The 19191-nt window shown below is 51.9% G+C and overlaps 1 protein-coding gene across 2 annotated transcripts in view; it reads left to right on the plus strand.

Annotated features, from left to right (window-relative positions):
* The window catches only part of INSC (INSC spindle orientation adaptor protein), a 119014-nt gene that overhangs the window by 78776 nt on the left and 21047 nt on the right, over positions 1–19191 (plus strand). For both annotated transcript variants that reach the window (XM_036259182.1, XM_036259183.1), the window contains one exon: positions 17347–17518. In XM_036259182.1, coding sequence (XP_036115075.1) covers positions 17347–17518 — 172 coding nt within the window. The remainder of the gene's footprint in view (positions 1–17346; positions 17519–19191) is intronic.

Genomic DNA, 19191 nt, shown 5'->3' on the forward strand with positions numbered 1-19191 from the left:
CTGAGGCATCATTCAGATGGGGCTGCTGGGATCTTGACCATGGGGCTGGGGAAGATGTGAAGGGAACAGGGACTGAGGAGCTGGACCGGAAAAGGCGGGGCCCAGAGGCGCACTGAGCACTTCCTGGTGGAGTGGCCAACAGCGGCAGTGAGTGGGGCAGGCGGTGGGAGTGGGGTCCACACTCAGGGCGGCTGGTTCTTCACTCATGGTTGACTCCAGAAGCGAAGGAGGACCCAGCTCCTCAGGGGGCAGGATGGGCAGGAGCAAGGTGGGCTCTGGGTGCCTTGGTAAGCAGGTGGGGCTCCACCAAGACTAGAGACTCGACGGTTTGGGTAAGAAGAAGTGAAGCTTACGTCCAGGCATACGCCGGGTCAGCAGGGCACAGGGCTGGGCAGAGTTAGAGTGAAGGTTGTGATTTGATAGGTCCAGATGCCTCAGCTGCAGACCGACCTAGGCCATGTGACCAGTCCCAGCCATGGCACCCACCCCAGACTGAAGGGCTGAGACCCTTCCTTCACCGGTATCGGAGTGGGTCTGAGCCTGCAGGTGGGTCTCGGGGACTCTCAGCCAGGAGGATCGAGGAGGCCAGGGCCGACTTTGGGGGCAAGTTTCAAGGAAAGATGCTGAAATGTTTGGGGAAGAGAGGTAGAGAGGCTGGCATGTCCTGGTGACAACTGTGGTCCTTGCAGGGCTGGGGGTAGGTGTCTTGAGTCTGTGCCCGTGGCTGGTCTGGCTGGGCATGGGGCAAGCACACTGCTCCCTTTTCTCTCCTCATGTCCCACAGTCTGGTTCAGGCTGCCCAGAAAACCTGCATTCTCCCCCAGCTTCCAAAATTTGGTCTGGACACCTAAACAGATCATCCTGCTTCTTTCCAAATGTACTCAGCTTATGGGACAGGGTCCCAGGATCATGGGCTCAGAGGTGCTCTTAGGTGAGGGTGGAGGGAGATGGGGAATCTGCTCGTTTTACAGAGGAGAAGGCTGTGGCTCAGAACGGGGAAGTAATTTGTCTGAGGTCACACAGCAAAGTGGTGGAGGAACCAGTGCCAGCCCTCTGGACAGAGGGCCGGAAGCCTTTGCGTGTGTGCTTGCTCAGATGGCCAGATGGCACAGGGGGTGGTGGTGAGAAAGGCAGACAGACAGAATCCATGGAATAAATGCATCAAGAGTCTCCAGCTTCATGTGCTGAACATTCCTCTTCTTTTATAGTCTTACCTCGAACAGGGGAAAAATGGCCAAACGGGGTCAGTTTCTCATCTTCTTTCATGCTGGTTGCCAGGATGAGAAGAGAAAATAGAATGGACTAGAAGCATCAGTTCTCTCAAAGCCATGGATTTCTTGGCTAGAGAGAGTTTGCAAAGCAGCAGGAAAGGTTCAGTCTGGGGAAGAAAAACAGCACAGCGCTTTCGTTTGGAGTCGAAAACCTGTGCAAGCAGGCTGGAAGCTGGAGGCAGTGTTTCTGTGCTCCCTTCCCGATGCTGCCCACAGCCAGACTGCGTCTTTGCCAGCCAGACGGGCCGCCTGCTTGGGAGTCAGACCCTGCTCTGCAGAGCGGGGGACACAGGGGCCACTCCGGTCTGTGGGCTTACTGAGCGCACACACACGCGCGCACACACACACCTGCATTAACTCACTAGGACCTTGTGAGGTGAGCAATATTCATGTCTCCATCCTAAAGACAAGGAAACGGAGTCTCGGTCAGCTTGAATGACTTGTCTAAAACCACACAGTAAGTGTGGGAGCCAGACTTGGGACCCGGTCGGCCTGAGTCTAGTACCCAGGCTACCTCACTGCTGATACACAGTGCGCCGGAAAAGTCCCTGTAGCAAAACCCCGGACCACCTGGGTGCTCCTGGCCCATGTCCTACCCCCCACCCCAAGCTGAGAAGGTTTCCCTATCTGGGCATTCTCCTCTCCAGGTCAGATATCTCCCCATGTACAGGCAACTCTCATTCCAACTGTGCCTGGCAGGAGGGATGCTTCAGGAGTGTCAGTTAGTGGCAGTGAGTTGCCTGAGAAGAGCCATCGTGTGGTCAGAAAGCGCAACTACACTCTACGACCCTGTAGAGCTTGAAAGGGGGCTCCCCTTTGGTATTTACCTCAATGTGCAAACATCCCCGTGGTGCAGACGAAGAAGCCAAGGCCTAGAGAGGTTAAGTGACCTGCTGCACAAAAATCACACAGCTTGCAATCCATTTGTCCAGCAAATATTTTGTGACCAGCTGCTATTAGCCAGGCACTGTTTTAGGCGCTGGGAGAGTCACAGTGAACACAGCAGACAGAACCCCTGGTCCTCATAGAACTTACATTCTACAGCAGGGGGTGGCCAGAGATGGATGTCGGCCAGTCAGCCTACTTCTTGTTTGGAATATATATCCCATGAGCTAAGAATATATATATATTTCCAGTTTTAAATGGTTGAAAAAAAAATCAGAAGAAGAATAACATCGTGTGTCACATGAAAATTCCGTGAAATCCAGATTTTAGTTGTCAGGTTTCGCGGGCACACAGCCGTGAGGTTTGGGTGTCGTCCTCGTCGGTCTTCCCCCTGGCAGCCGGATGGCGGGATGGCGAGAGGCCGTGTGGCCTGCAGAGGGAAGCGTGTTTCCGTCGGGCCCTGTAGGAAATGACTATCGAGCCGGTTTATCAGGGACGGAGGGTGTCCTGATGATGTGAGAAGGACAGTAATGAACATGCGGAACACCTGCTTTGGACCAGCGCTCGCTAAGCCCTCCTTTCGTCGTGTCGTTTAATTGTTAGTCCACTGGTGCTGTTAGAAGATAGGGAGGCTCAGGAAACTGAGCACCTCGCTCAAGAACACACAGCTGATAAGAGGCTGGGCAGAGATTTCATCCCAGATCTGCTGAGCCGGAGCCAGCCCGGGCCGGGACCCACCACCCGGACAGGACGCGAGCCCCGTGTGGTGAGGCCCGTGTCCACACTCCTTCCCCACATCACACTGCTCCCAAAGCTGGGAGAAGTTCTAGAGACACCTGGGAAGGGCCTGGGGCTCTGCCCCTCCCCCAGGCCCTGCCAATACCTGACCCCTTTGTGACCTGGGCTGCTGACGCAGGCCTCAGAGGTTCCGTGAGGTTGGCTCTTGTCAGTAGGGTGGAAGGTGAAATCCAAGGCCAGGCTGGAAGGTAGCAACCACAGCAGGACATGTGGAGTGAAGGCAGGGTGGGGGAGTGGGGTGCCCAGGGGCTCTTGCCAGCCCCCCACTCACCAGGCACCGTTTGTGCCCTAATTAGATAATGTCAAAGTCCTAGCCTTCCCTGATTTACTGGCCTGGCCTCCTCAATGAAGCTCAATTAATTAATTGGCAGTGAGAAATTGTGCTGGATTTGGTGAAGTTCATCTCTGTCGTGCCGCTCCCCCTCCCCCCCAACCTTGAAGAGGTTCATTAAATCATGCACAGCCCTTGGTGGTGGAGGTGTGGGTTATTCAGGTCGCCAGACACCCCCATCCATCCCAGCCCTGCACGTGATGCCTGAGCTAGCCGGGCTGGGGCACTTGCACGGTCATAGATTCCGCTGTAATTTCATTCACTCACATCAAGTCACTTAGTCATCTGCTTCTTTATTCTTTCTGTCATCCGGTCAGTCACTTTTAACTCTCTCACTTGCTTACTCGCTTACCCAGCACATCACCATCTAATCAGGCCACCTGTCCATTCTTCCTTCACACTCTTGTGAAGCAGCCCGACGCAGTGGGGAAACCGAGGCCTTGGGAGCCAGGCTTCTCCGCCTATGAACGCGAATGTGTTATCCTGGGCAACTTACTTCACTTCCCAGAGGTGTGGTCTCTTTATGCGTGAATGAGCTGGACGAGCTCTGCTCCAGGCCTGCCACAGAAGGGTAGATACGCAGTAACGTGATGAGTGGTGCACTCCAGGCACAGATGAATGGTAGCCATGGTGACTGCGGCAGGTACGATGCTAATTGCTGGGGTTAAAAAAATCTGGCCTTGGGCAGATCACGGTCTGGCGGAGAAGGGAGCATTTTGCAATGCCAGCAGGAGGGGCTAGTGTGGCCAAACACACTGCCCAGGGCACAGTGTGGCGAAGCCTGAGCCCTCACAACTTTTCCATTTTACAGACGAGGAAACTGAGACTCAGAGACTGTCCCCACAGCTCATGCATGTGGAGGAGCTTGGCGTCAAACCCACCCCTGGCTGGTCCTAAAGCCTGTGTTCTTACACCACGTGACCCTGGAAGAGCTGGCCCTCCTGAGGTGGGCACTGCGGGGCGAGGGCTCCCCAGAGCCAGGCTCTGAGGGTTGGCCTGGCCAGGGGGCAGAGATGGAGACTTGCAGAGCAGGGCTGGGGGATGAGATGTCAGATCCAGCAAAGGCCTCTCCAGAAGGGTCAGAAGGGTCTTCCATTCTTTCTTTGCAGAGGCCTGGTTTGTCCTGGCCACAGATTCCCTCCATTATATTCCCCTGCAACAGCAAGTTTCGGGAAGTCTGTCCTACCTTCCCCGTGTCCCTGGTGGACAAGCACCCCTCATTCCCCAGTCCCCATGCTGGGCTCTGGGAGGACAGACAGACAGCTGTGTTCCCTGCCTCCGGTGGCTGAGTGGCGAGAGGCCCAGCAGTGCAGACAGTGGGAAGGGCTGTCCCATGGCCATCAGAGGCCGCAGGCCAGCGGCACCACCTCTGCTTGGGGTGCTGGTGAAGGCAGCACCCATGAGGCAGTGGAGCGGGCCCAGAGGGTCCAGGGGGAGCTTGCCAGCAGGTCAAGGGAAGGTGACCTCAGCAGAGGCAGAGGGGCTCCCACAGCTGGAGGGACTCTAAGTCTTTCAGGAGCTCTGTGTTCAGTGAGTTGGGGGAGCCCAGAAAAGGAGGCAGTGTTCTCTGAACTACACGTTGGTGAGGAAGACAGTCAGGGCCAAGGGGGAAGTAAGGCCCCAGAACCACACAGCTGGTGAGCGCGGATGGACCAGCTCTGCCTGGACTGACCAGGGCAGTCTCCCTGGAGGACGAGAGCCGGAAGGTGAACAGGCATCACCCAGGCGGAGAGCTGCGGGGTTCGGGGGAGGCTGGAAGGGGGCTAGGGAACACATCTCTTCTCTCTGAACGTTGGTTTCCTGTTTGTAAAATGGGGATGACACCTCCTTTGTGGGGCTGCCATGACCAGGCATGGCACAATGTGGGCGGGGCGCAGCGTGCTGCCTGTATGGAGGAGGCGCCCAGCCTGTGTCCGCTTCCCTCCCCTTCCCCTGGCCCCTTTGTCTCCCCTTTTCAGGTTGGTCCGGGTCACCCTGCATACCCTCAAAGAGCCTGTGTCCTGGGAATTTTGCAGCAGCTCTGGCAGAGTTCTGGGTATTCTTAATGGCTAATGGGACAGCCGGAATATTGTTGGTGCAGGAGCTGCGGTTGGACAGGGCAGGGGCCAAGATGGGATTGGAGGGGACTGGGGACTAGTGTAGGACTGGGGGCTCTGGTCCATGTGGGAGGCTGGGGATCTGAGGGGCAGGAACTTACAGCTCTAGGGCCATACGGGTGGGGGGCTCTCAAAGCCCGATGCTCAGTCAGCCTCAGACGCCTCCAGGGAGTTCTAGGAATTGCTTCTTCCAGCCTGAGACCGAACACCATCTTGCTTTCAGCAGAGCTTCCTTTTATTCTTACCCCCTCCCTCCTGTTTTAGTTTTTCAAATAAGGAGTTCATCCTGTGCTGGAGCCAAGGGGAGAGTTTAATGAAAATCGATGGAGAAATTAAAGATGAGCAGGGGGCAGGAGAGGAGAGCTGCATCTGAAGTCTGAGGAGACAATCATTAGTGGAGAGGGATGCGAAAACGGCTGTCTGTCTCCATGCGGCTCCCTCCCTGCCCCTCCCTCGTTTCCTGGGGCAGCTTCTTGGGAATAAGATGCCTGACATCTGCATGGCCAGGCTGGAGACAGGGGAGCCTGGGCCTGGCCACGGAAATCACAGAGGCCCTGGGCAGAGGGAAAGGGACGCAAGGGGCATGCTGGAGAGGCTCCGACGCCCCAGTGTCTGCTCCCTGTCGGGTTGCAGATGGTCAGAAATAGGTAATAGTTGCAAAGAAGAAAAACAAACAAAAACAAAAAAATAAAACTAGACAAAAAACATCAAAACAGTTAACCAGTTTTTCTTATCCATTTGCTTATTTGATTCTCACAGTCATTTTGCAAGGAAGGCAGGGAGAGTGGTCATGGCCATTTATAGAAGGGAAAGTGAGGCCGAGAGACCCTGAGAAAGGTACGGGCTGGGCTGTGAACCCTGTGCTTTTGCTCCCAGCCAGAGGCTCAGTTTGCTTAAGCACCCCTCCCCAGCTGAAAGAGGTACCCTCTGCAGACCCCGAACAAGACAGCTGCTGCATCTCCAGTGAGTCAGTTCTCGCATGTAAATGAGGCTGGCTAGGGTGCCAGGCTCTATGGATGCCAGGCAAGAAATATTTGCTTAATTTGACTTGATTCCTTCTTGACCTAGGAGTGACAGAGAGGGAGAAAAGAATTCCTTGGACTGGAGATCCCAGCTGCCTCCGCACCCCTCTTTGGGGCTTAGCTCACCAAGGGTTATCAGCTCCTCCTGCCCCTCACACCCATGGCACAGGCCTTCAGCTGCCCGGAAATGGGCTAGGAATGTACAGAGAACCCAGGGCGCCAGGGCAGCTGTTGATGCTGTGACTGGCCAAAAGGCGACTGGAGTGGGGACTGCCCCCGTCGCCTTCCCCGGCCCTGCTAGTGGGGTTTTCTACAGGGAGTGTGGCTCATTCGCTTCTCCACTGCCAAGACTCCCACCTCATCCGTCTTTCTTGAGGGGCCGGGGTGTAGAGGGGTGGGGGTAGGACTAGAAGGAGGCCAGGATGTGAAGAAGTGAGAATAAAATAACCCGCTTGCCCCCTCGAAGATTCACGCCGAGATTACGGGCCAGTTTTGTCCACACTGAAGGAAGGCCCAGCTGCCTCTGGGCTGCACCTCAGGCACAAGGTGCAACCTGAGTTTGCAGACGGCATGGGGCCACCTTGCGGCTTGAGTCTGACGTGCAGCTGCAGGCGAAGGCTCTGCTCCGCCAGGGCCTCTCTGCCCCCATGTACTGTGCAACAGCGGCCTCTAGTGGATGAAAGCGGCAGTGGCAGCCCTGCCATGGTGCTTGGGGCTGTTTTATCCTGAAGTTGGCAGGCTGTGGGCTCTGGGTCAGGAACCAAAGTCATGGCCAGTGTGTCCTGTGTGTGTCATGCATGTTGAGGAGAAGAATTACAAATTTAAGGCAACCAGGGATTCTTCCTACTGAGCCAGTCTCTTCCAGGAGGAGGATGTGGATACATCTTCTAATGTAATAGGTCTCCAACTTGGCTTCCCCCAGAAAGTCTGTCCTGTGCCTTTTTGGAACAGAACCTCTAGCCTAAGTCCCCCACTTCTCACTGGAAAAAATCCAGACCCCTCAGCCTGATGCTGAGGGTGCCCTAAGAGTGGCTGCCTCCAGCACACTGCCCCTTTGGTAAGCAGGCCTGGCTGCCATGCCCAGCCACGCCACTCACTCACTCTGTGCTGACCTTGCACTCATCTATGTAAGTGGTGTGATAAACCCTGACGGGGAGCGGGAAGGGTGATAGAAAGTGGGGTAGGGGTAGATGGGAGGACACGCACACACAGATCATGAACACACACCCTCATTCTCCTCTGGGCTGCTTCAAAAGCTCAGATAAGCAGTTTGCATCTTTGTGGTAGGTGGACATGTAGTGCCCCGACTGTGACCTGCTTGGGTGGCTAGTAATTTCTCATGATGATTTTAATGTTCTTTTTCCTGACGAGTAATGATTTTGAGCCTTTTCCCATATTCTTATTGGCCATTTGGTTATTGTCTTTAGTGAAATGTCGATCTGAGATTTTTGCCCATTTCAAAAAATTAAGTTGCTTGTCTTTTTCTTATTGAATTATAAACTTAAAAAATATATATTCTATATGTGAGTCCTTTGTCAGATATATGTATTGAGAATATATATTTTCAGCCAGAGGTTTTCTTTTTCATTTTCTTAATGGTGTCTTCTGATGAATAGAAATTCTTAACTTTCATAAAGTCCAATTTATTGATATATATTTTTTTGTAGTTAGTGCTTCCTGTGTCCTTTTAAGAAATGTTTGTTTTCACTGGCTCATTGATACAGAGAACAGAATGATGGTTGCCAGAGGGGAGGGGGATTGGTGGGTTGGGTGAAAAGGGGGAAGGAATGAAGAAGTACATATTGGTAGTTACAGAACAGTCACCAGGATGTAAAGTACAGCATAGGGAATATAGTCAATAACATAGTGGTAACTATGTATGGTGCCAGGTGAGTGGTGGAAATACTGGGGGGAACACTTTGTAAAGTGTATGATTGTCTAACCACTATACTGTATACCTGAAACCAATGCAAAATAATATTGAATGTAAACTTTAATTGAAAAATATAAAAAAAGTAATTTGTTTTTTTCCCCAAAATCATGAAGGTGGTCTTCTGTTTTTTTCTTCTAGGAGCTTTATTTTTTTACCTTTCACATTGAGGTATATAATCCATTTAAATTAAAGTTTTTCCAATGGTGTTCAAGGTTGAGTGTTTTCCTATAATATCCAATTTAACCAGCACCATTTATCAAAAATACCTTCTTTCCATCACTGAATTAAAGTGGTGGATTTGTTCTAAGTAAAGTGATGACATACATATGAGTTTATTTTTGGACGTTTTCTGTTTCATTAGTCTTTTTGGCCATCCTTTTGCCAATATGCACTGTTTGAGTTCCTGAATAACTAAATAACAAAACAATAAATTTTGTTATGTAGTAGTATAAGTCCTACAATTTTGTTCTTCTTTAAGATTATCTTGGTAATTCTAAAATTTTTGCATTTCTATGTACATTTTAGAATAAGCTTGTTAATTTCACAAAAAAACACTTCTTGAGATTTTGATTGGGACTTCTTTAAATTTATAAAGACATTTTGGGATAATTGACATCTTAAACAATATAGGGAGTTTCAATTAATAAATGTGGTATACGTCTATACTTATATAAACTGCCTTTAATTTCTCTCAGCAATGTTTTGAGTTTTTAGGTCGATATTTTACACATCTATTTCAGACTTATTTCTAGCTATATTTTTATGCTAATGTGTTATTTAAAAATGTTTATTTCCAAATTGTTTGTTGTGAATCATAGAACATACAGTTTTGAATATTGTATCTCATTAGCTTGCTAAAGTCATTTATTAATTTTAATGGTGTGTAGATTCTTTTGGATTTTATACAGATTTGGATTGTGTAAGAGGTACATAATTTGAGATCTGTAAGTTATGGCAGTTTGCTTCCTTTTTTCCAATCATTATACCCTTTTCATTTCTTCTCCTTGTCATATTGCATTGGCTAGGGCCACTGTAAATGTTGAATAGGAATGGTGAAACGTGATATCTCTGTTTTGTTACTGATTTCAGAGGGAATGATTTTGATAGTTTATTCACTATTTCATTATTAAGTGAGACATCACTATCATTTTAAGAGTTAGAAAACAGAGGCACGGAGAATGTCAGCAACTTGCTCGTGTCACCAGGTCAGCAAGTAGCACCGCTGAGTCGTGAACCCAGGCTTTTCTCTCTCCTAAGATCGTGTAGCTCCCACTGACCACAAGTACCTCCAGAAGGGTGGTGTTCAACCCAGGATCTCCATTAGAGTCACTTAAGGGATTTTTAAAAATTCTGATACCAAGACTCCACCTCAGACCAATTAAATCAGAATTTCTAGTGGTAAAATACGTTCGCATTTTAAAACTTCCCTGGAAGATTCTAAACATCTGAGAACTAGGCTAAGAACCACTGATCGAGAGCACTTTTGGCACAATTCATATCCCAGCTGTACCCAGGAGTGTTTTGCTGCAAACGTGATATTTTTACTTCAGTGCATGCCTAACAATTCTAGCCCAAAGGGGAATGAACTTGTTCTTAATGACCCTTTGAAGCCTCCTCATGAACTCACTCCTCTGACCCCCAAATGCCTTCAGAGCACCTGTGTGATAATCTGCTATAAGGAAAATCATCTGCTTGAGGGGGAAATTATCTTCTATTTATACTCTTAAGTGTTTTAATTCTTGATTTCTTTCCAGCTCAACCACTCAGCTTTCTCTACCTCCCTGACTCGCTTGCCAAACAGTTTATATAATCTCTCTCATCCATTGTCCCATTCCTTATTACATATTAATATTTGTATTTATCCATGTTGGCACTTATGGTTGAATCAAAGGTTCTTGTTTGAAAGAGCAGAAGAGGTTGAGAGGGGTCTGGGAGGAGGAGAAGACCCGTTTACTTTCCATAGCTTTGCTGAGTCGTTTCTCCCCCGCACTCCTTAAAACAAACACCCCGTCTGTGAGGCACGTTGAATCCCTTACCGTGTTCACGGACTGTCCTGAGCTTTGCCCCGATCGGGTTTACATTCAGGTCCTGCTTCTGGTCCACAGGTCCATTTATTTTACATAAATTCTTCGCCCTGCCCCTTCGCTGAAGTGTCTTTGCTTCCCTGGGCCCTTGTCCCCTCTATGGTCGGATTTCCCTCTGGCTAGTCCCTGCGCAAACGGATCCGTCCTGCCTGGACCCATGAGCAGGAGTCCAATTGCTTTGTGGTTCCCACTTGTTTTCTTAATATTCTTATGCAGAATTTAGGTGACTGAGTGGGCAGAAAGGAGGACCTTTGGGGTCTGTAGGTCACGCTCCTTCCCCTGCATTTGCATGATTCTGTTGAACTGTTACAACCCAGCCACCAGTTCCTCTGCCTGTCTCTCAAACTGAACACGTCAGGAGGAACTGGGTCCGAGCGGAGCAGCGCAGTGATAAGGCGGGTCTTTGCGCACTAGCCCGTGTGCCTTGGATATTTGCACACAAGCCACCCCTGCGGCCAGTGCGGGAGTCAGCGGGATAACCCCTCGTAAATCTCTGGGCTGTTTCCTGTGTCTTTTGGGTGCCCCTTCTCCACTGCTCAAGGGGAATCTCAGCGCTCCCCAGCTCGGCACTGGACACCCTCGGTGTCTGCGCTCCAGGTGCGCGGCCCTGCTGCCCAGGTGAGGACCAGCCAGGCCACCTCCTCACCACGCTGTCCTCCCACCAGGGACGCTTGGCCTCAGGCCCGTCCCACTCCCTGTAAAGACTAGTGACCTCTAAGGGCTTCCAGCAGCAGTTTTTTTAGGACGTGAAAGTGCTTTGATTAGATTGTTCCCTTGGCATCATTAAGTTTATGACGGGATGGGTAGTGGGTGGTGTGGGGATGGAGACATCCCGGAGAGGGGACCCGTGTCTGAGGAAGCTGGCCTCAGGCTGGGTTTCTCCAGGGCCCACGCTGGAGCTGAGCTGAGCAGTGCCACCAACCCGCCCGCCCCCACCTCCTCCCCTCATTGCCTTTCCCAAAGGCGCCCCCTGGTGGACACAGGCCAGGAGGGGCACCAGGATAAGTCCCAGCCCTGGCGTTAACTTGCTGTGTGGCTTAGGCAACCTATTCCCCTCCCTGGCCTCGGCTTCCTCATCATTCAGCCCACACCTGACAAGTGCACTGCTGTGTGTCAGGCATCAGCTGGGTGCTGGGGACCAGAAAGCCCCTCTGACGGGAGCTGCCCCGAGCAGCTCAAACCCGGCGCAGGGGCGAGCATGCCACCTGGCAGGGACAGTCCAACACAGTGCTGCAGTTGGGGTCCCACCACGGGCTGTGGCAGCAGGAGGACCGGGCCCTCTGTCTGGGGGAGGCAGGCGCATGTTTCCAGAGGAAGTGGCTGCTCACCTGGGCTTGAGGGGAGTGAGAAGGGAAGATTGGAAAGGTGAGCACTTCGGGGTGAAGTGCCCTGGGTTCGAGGTGCCTGTGGAATGTCTAGGTAAATTAATTTTGGAATTAAAGAGACCCAGTAGCGGGTCTGAAATGCAGATGTGAATCTTAGGAAAGAGAGTCAGGGATGGAGGGTCAGGCGTGTGGGGTCATCAAGGTGAGTCGCTGAGGCCACTGGGGTTTGGGTGCTATTGACGGAGACGGGATGAAGTTGGCCGGCAGCAGACTTGGTGTGAGCCACCTGCAATGGATGCGGAGGAAGAGCGGCTGAAAGAGAGAACAGTAATTAAGAATGAGCTAGGGAGGAGCTGAGCCCCAAAAGTGAGGGACCAGGGAGTCCCAGGAAGGAAAGGAAGCCGAGAGGAGAGCGTTCTCAGCAGGAGGGGGTGTCACAGAGAGGCCAATGAGACCACGAGGCTGGGCTCCCCACCGGACAGATCCCCAAGTCCTTTTATTAAGCATGTGATGTGTCTGTCTCTCTCTCTCTCTCTTGATTTCTTTGTTTCTCGATGTGTCTGTGTGTCTTTGTTTTTCCGTCTCTTACTTCTTCCTGACTCCTCTGTTTCAGTGCTGAGGTCAGCGTCTAGCACAGGTAAGTGTTCCATCAATGTTTGTCGAACTATGAGGAGATGCTGGGATAGGATTACTTTTCTCTCTTCCCTTCTGAGGGATTGGAATTATTCATCTTCTCGGTCCTGGTCCAGAATTAGAACAAGTTACTCCTCTTTTGAACATTCTAGTTCTAGGCTGCATGATCTGAGGATGTCCTGACAAGTGGGTAAACTGTGGGCCCCAGCCCCAAGGGCTGAGGCTCTCGCTGGGGTCCCAGTACCATAGGACAGTGCACCTAGTCTAGAGGAGGTGACTGCAGCCACCAGATGGGAATGAGGTGGAATGATGGTGCCACCTTGTGGCAGGAATTGTACATGCATTATCTTGGTTACCTTGCGATGTCCTTGGAGGTTGGTATTTTTATCCCCATTTTATAGATAAAGGCTCAAAGTAGCTACACAAATGTCTAGCTAGTAAGATACAGGGGCAGGATTCACACCCAGGTAGGTGTGACTCCAGAGCCTGTGCATGTTCTGATGCTACAAGAATTGGCTGAAGCGCCAGGGAGCCTGAGCCCAGTGGTGTGGGGCCCCTCAGGGTGACCCGCTGCGATGAGCCGGCTGAGTTGGAGCTGCTGAGAGGGTGATGGATACAGAGATCAGCAGGCTAATCAGTGGCAGCTCAATACCATCAGAGCCGAAGGCCTGGGAAATAGACCCATAGGACAATGCACCAAAAAGAAAAATAAGCAAAATGCATGAAAGACACTTCATAGAAGAGGAAATCCAAATGTCAAAAACCACAGCAAAGCAAAACAAAACGTGACCATAGGAAGAGACTCTTAGCTTCGTTTAGTAAGTGGAGACATGCACATCAGAATAAAAGTTTTACACACCCACCCAGAGGGCAGACATTTAAAATCTGACAGTACCAAAAGTTGGCAAGAATATGGAGTTAAATGAGTTAATACATTGCTAGGGGGACTATAAATTGCTACAGCTGTTCTGCAGAACAATTTGGCAACCCCAGTAAAATGAAAGGTGTGTAGACTCTCTGAGCTGTAACCCACGCCTAGACTGAGCCCACCAGAGAAACAGGCGTGTGCACACCAGAAAACATTTAGAAGAATATTTATGGCAGCATTGTACATTAGAGCAAAAACTGGGAAATGACTCAAATGGCCACTGACAGGAGAATGCATAAATGAATTCTGTATTCAATTGCAATTGATTTATACAATGAAATACCACACAGCGGTGACCTCAGCCACATGCAACAACAGGAAGGACTTTCCCAAACATAATGCTGACTGGGGAAGAAAGCAAATTTCCATATACAATGTGACATATACACATATACACACACATATACACAATACCATATAAGCGTACATCTCTAAAGAAAACAAGGAGTAACAAGCACACACTTCAGGGGAGTTGGCCCCCCCAGCGGAGAAAAGCAGAGGTATGAGATCAAGGATGGTGTACGGGGGGGTTCTGATGGTACTTTATTCCTAAGATTAGGATTTCCAGATATTAGACATATACACATACATATAGTATAGGTGTTTATTTTTATTTTTAATGCCTTTTTGTTGTCGTTAATACTCACCCGGGGATATTTTTTCCGTTGCTATTTGGAGAGAGTAGGCAGGAGGGAGAGGCTGAGAGAGAGAGAGAAACATCATTGTGAGAGAGACACATTGATTGGTTGCCTCCCACATACACGCTGACCCGGGCTGGGGATCGAACCTGCAACCCTAGGTGTGCGGATGACGCTCTAACACCTGAGATGAACTTGCCAGGGCTATATTCTCTCTTTTGAAGGGATGGCACGTCTCATTATTACAAATGACCGAAAATGATCTGAAGCATATAAAATAAGTTAGAAGGAAAGCGAGACAGTGGGCAGTGGCAGAGACAGGGCGCCAGATCCTGCTCTGTGGGAAACCTCAGGGCGGGGAAGAGCTCAGCGTCTACATCGGGGCGGGGTTAGGGTCCCTCTCGGGGGGCCAGGAATCTGAAGAATCACATTTCTAAGCTGGTTGTTGCTCCAAAGCTGTGCTTCCCTGTAGCGGCCTTTGCTGGCCACCTGCACTCCATCTGCGCTGCCGTTCCTCTGCCTGCGCCTGTCTGAGGCGTGTCCTCGCGTCGTCCGTCAGGCTGGACTCTCTTGAATTGATTCCACGTTTACCGAATGCCACACGTGAACGGCGTGGTCCCCAGGCTTGCAGAGCTCCCTGGGGAACATTGAGACAGACAGACAGACGACAAGAGAAGAGAATCAGATTACAGGGGGGCTTCTCCAAATTGCTGGTGCTTCAAGTTTGCTGCAGACCTTGTGAAAAGGCAGATTCCAGGTCTCCCCTGAGCCCGGCTGAATAAGTCTGGGGGGCCCAGGATTGTGCTCTGAAGAGACCCTCAGTGGTGCACCTGGACCACAGACCCCCCCTTGGAGAAACAGGGCCAGCCAGTGTGATAAATGCTGTGATGACAGAGGACCTGCTGCGTGGGAAATGCCAGGAGGGCACCTTCTCCCGCTGGGGTGTGGGCGTTAAGTCAGAGCGGCGTGTGGGAGGCCGCCCTTCCTCCTCGGGAGTCATGTTCCATAACGGCTACTGGTGGATGCCCCACTGCCCCTCTGCCCCAGCACAAGGGCTGGCACCCAGGACGTGCTCAGGGAAGTTGTGCTCAGTGGGTTTGCCAAGCAGCATTCTGGGTTGGGGAGCTGGCCTGGCATCCAGGCACTGGGTGGCACCAGGCCCGTGGGGACCATCAACTTCTTGGCCTCTGTTCTGATTGGCTTATCTCCAAGCATGTGTCAGGGACTAGCTTTGGGTCTGACCAGTGTTCCCAACTGGGTCAGGGTTGTAACTCCATTGGCATCAAGGTGAGATTGGGGAAACTGTATGATTGACACATCCCCCCGCTGGAGACCCTGGGTCTCCACTGGATGACTGACACATCCCCCCCCTGGAGACCCTGGGTCTCCACTAGATGACTGACACCCCCCCCCCTGGAGACCCTGGGTCTCCACTGGATGACTGACACATCCCCCCGCTGGAGACCCTGGGTCTCCACTGGATGATTGACACATCCCCCTGCTGGAGATCCTGGGTCTCCACTGGATGATTGACACATTCCCCCGCTGGAGACCCTGGGTCTCCACTGGATGACTGACACATTCCCCCGCTGGAGACCCTGGGTCTCCACTGGATGACTGACACATCCCCCCGCTGGAGACCCTGGGTCTCCACTGGATGACTGACACATTCCCCCGCTGGAGATCCTAGGTCTCCACTGGATGACTGACACATCCCCCTGCTGGAGATCCTGGGTCTCCACTGGATGATTGACACATTCCCCCGCTGGAGACCCTGGGTCTCCACTGGATGACTGACACATCCCCCCGCTGGAGACCCTGGGTCTTCTTAGCTACAGCCTTGGACGGTGCTGGAGGGAGGAAAGGGATGAAGGCCAGACAGGCCTAAGAGGTTTCTTTTGTTGGCAATAATAGGGCTGTTTCCTATTTCTAGGCCCAAGTGAGCCCTGTCTCTGAGGGCCTGTTAGTCAACACCTGGCGGGAGTCCATCCTGCCAGGGCAGCCTGGCGGCTGTTTGTTCTTTTATTAAGCACATCCAGGTGAGTTTTATTGAGGACAGATCCCTGGGCTCTTGTTTCCGTATTTGCCTCTTTTGAGTCTGAGATTGCCAAAGGCTTTCAGAGCTAATGGACCTTACAGCTCCCAAGAGCCATTTAAGGGAGGCTCAGAACTCCGTGGTGGTGATTAGTCCAACAAAACGCAGCCCTCTGGAGACCTGGGGGCCGAGAGGCAGGAAGTCAGGATGGAGGGCAGGAGCCTCAGGCCTGCGGCAGGTGTGGGAGCCTCTCCTCAAGCCACCTCTCCCTGGCTCTTCCCCTGCCTCACCCTACCCTGCTACCCAACAGGGAAGGTCTCCTTGGTTCTTGACTGCAGGAGCCCCGGGCAGGCTGGTGTCCTGGGGTGTCTGAGAAGCGGCAGGAGCTCTGCTGAGCTAACCTCGACAGTTGCTGTCCCCTTTCTCCCAAATGTCTCATCTACTGACCCTTGGTGGAGGCAGAGGGTCCGAGCTCCGGTGGCACTCCTCAGAAGGCCGTATAATGTCCTGTTCACAACCACGGACCTTGAAGCTAGACCACTTGGGTCCAAATCTCAAACCAACTCTTTTTAAGGTTTACGATCTGGGGCAAGTCGGTGAACCATCTGTCTCAGTTTCTTCATCTGTAAAATGGGGATAATAATACTGAGCTCAGAGGGTTATTGCAAGGATCAGACAGTGTGCCAACTTGTACCCTGCACTTAGAGTGGTAGTTGGCACACACTGAGCATTCATCAACAGAAGCTGGTATTATGCCAAGAGGCGTGACTGGGCAGAACTGGGGAGTGAAGTCTTTATCAGGCATTCATGTCCCACCGTGCCCACGTTTGTGCTTCTTGGGCTGGACAGAAAGCTGGGTCTCTGGGAAGCAACCCTCTTTCTCTGGGGGAGGATGGTGGAGGAAGAGAGGGGAGCAGAGAGGTGGAGCTCAGCTTGCTGCTAACCCGAGAGGGCGGGGAGAGAGCCAACATGTGACAAGCATCTCTCTGGACCCGGCATCCCCTGCTTCATCTTCTTAACCCCCAAACACCCTGTGGGTGGATAAGGAAACAGCCTCAGAAAAACGAAGCGATTAATGCCCAGTCCTACAATGCATGAAAGAAGGAGCCAGGACGGGCGCTCTGGATGTGGGAGTTCTAAGTGGCTGTTTTCTACGACAGTTAGCTGTGGTGGATGACCAGGGCCTATCCCCTGGATGCTTGGCTGGATGCCTGCTCGCTAAGAAACCCATGGGAGGTCACTGATTTCTGCTGGAGCCAAAGGATAGGCTTCCAGAGTCGCTGGGGATCCAGGGCTGGGCCACGTGGGGGCCGTGGTTCTGTCTCATGACCATCATGATGCACAGGGCGTCCTCTCTCCATCTGCAGGTGGATGGCGTTCTGTGCTTGGCTGACATCCTGACTGACGACAGCCACCCCGAGGCCACACGGGCTGAGGCTGCGGCCGTGGTCGCCCAGGTCACTTCCCCGCACCTGCCTTTCACTCAGCACCTCAGCAGCTTCCTGGAGAGCATGGAGGAGATCGTGACAGCTCTCATCAGTGAGTCACCCTGGGTGGGTGGGAGCCGCTGAGTGGGGGGCCTTCTCGCAGTCGTCTTCAGGAAGGGACAGGAAGATCTCACCGCGCGGAACGTGTCTTCGGCACCCATGATCACTGTCGCCGAAATCCCAGCGCCAAAGCGTCCGAGTCAGGCTTGAAATAGCGCGGTTGCCACGTCTTCTGTTAGAATGCATGCTGCCCTCTGGAAGCCCCTGGACTCGAGGTCACACTGGGATGAACTGGCCTTTCAGACCAGAGACAGGACTAGTCCTAGGGCAGAAGGGGACCTCAAATCCTGAGGTTCAGATACTTGACCAGAGAGACTCTGATGGGCTTTGTTCTTGAAATCTCGAACTGTTGTACCCAGTGAATGTGACAGCAACGACTGGGGACAACAGCCTCTCACCCACCTGCTGCCTGCAGTCCCACCACTCATCCCCAGTCCTGAGCCCTGAGGCCCTGACCCTCCTTGGTTCCCCACTCAGACGCAGGCCCTCCAGGCAGGAGACTCACAGCCTGACACCGAGAACGTGCTCTTCCCCCGGCGTCCTGTGCGCAACGGCAGAACCCAGAGCTCACCTGGACAGCAATCCGCAGGACATTCGCTTTGCAAACCGCATTCTTTCCTTCCTAAGGCTGGCGATGATCTGTGTTTCTGCTTCTAGCCCTGTGTCTCTCTCTGTGTCTAGATCTGCATCGTAATGAAACTGAATACAAACTAATTTTGTCAGGACATGTAGGATTAGCACCGGGCCTGGGAATATCTGGAACAGCACCAATTTAGGGGCAACGCAGAACACTGGACTTGGAGTCCGAACACTCGGGTTTGGATTTCTGCCTTTTCATTGATCCATTCCACGGATCCCACTGACCAGCAGCCCTGTGCGGGCGCCGTGTGAGACCCTGCCTCCCCGGCCACGTCACACTGCAAAGCTCACGTTACCACTCTCCTAGGACAGAAACGAGGGGTTGAGACCCACTTCTCTTCAAGGTTGTTCTAGCTCTACAATGATTTTGCACAGAGGGGCCTCTGTTCCGTTGACTTTACGGCTGACTTCGTTGCTGGGGCAGCAGGCCCCACAGGCCAGGCTGGGAGACGTCAATTTGCCAACATTGATTCAAAGTTGGGAAAAGGCAGAATCCAGTTGTTGAAAATCTTGGCTGGAGGGAGCTCAAGAGATCACGGACGTGAATGCCCACTTGATAGGAGAAGGAACCCAGGCCCAGAAAGGGGGAGGGACTTTCTCAAGGCCCCATAACAGGTAGGATTTACTTCCGCCGGGAGCCAGGCAGGAAACATAAACGAGTCGAAGAGTCCAGATGGAGGAGAAAATAAGGAGATTTGAGTCCTGTACTGACCTGAAAAGCATGGGAAGTGACTGCTGGGGACCGTCCCTGATCAACTCCAGTGGACTTTTGCCACGTGGCAAAGGCTTATTTTGAAAGATAAGACAAAGATCCCAAGTTTTATAGAAAACCTACCAATTTGTCAATGATAGAAAATTATTTTTAAAAATCATAACATGTGTCTAGTCCAGATGAGCTTTCCCTACTGCCTCATGTCCTCCCTCCTCCTTGGCCCGGCTGGATTTCCCCGAAGGAGAGTCGTCTCCCTGGGCATCTTCCTCTGATGAAGACGTGTTGTGGAGTCTGCCCCGAGGGCCAGCAGCGGG

The sequence above is a fragment of the Molossus molossus genome, unplaced genomic scaffold (assembly GCF_014108415.1).
Source record: "Molossus molossus isolate mMolMol1 unplaced genomic scaffold, mMolMol1.p scaffold_m16_p_13, whole genome shotgun sequence".
In the NCBI taxonomy this organism is placed as follows: Eukaryota; Metazoa; Chordata; class Mammalia; order Chiroptera; family Molossidae; genus Molossus; species Molossus molossus.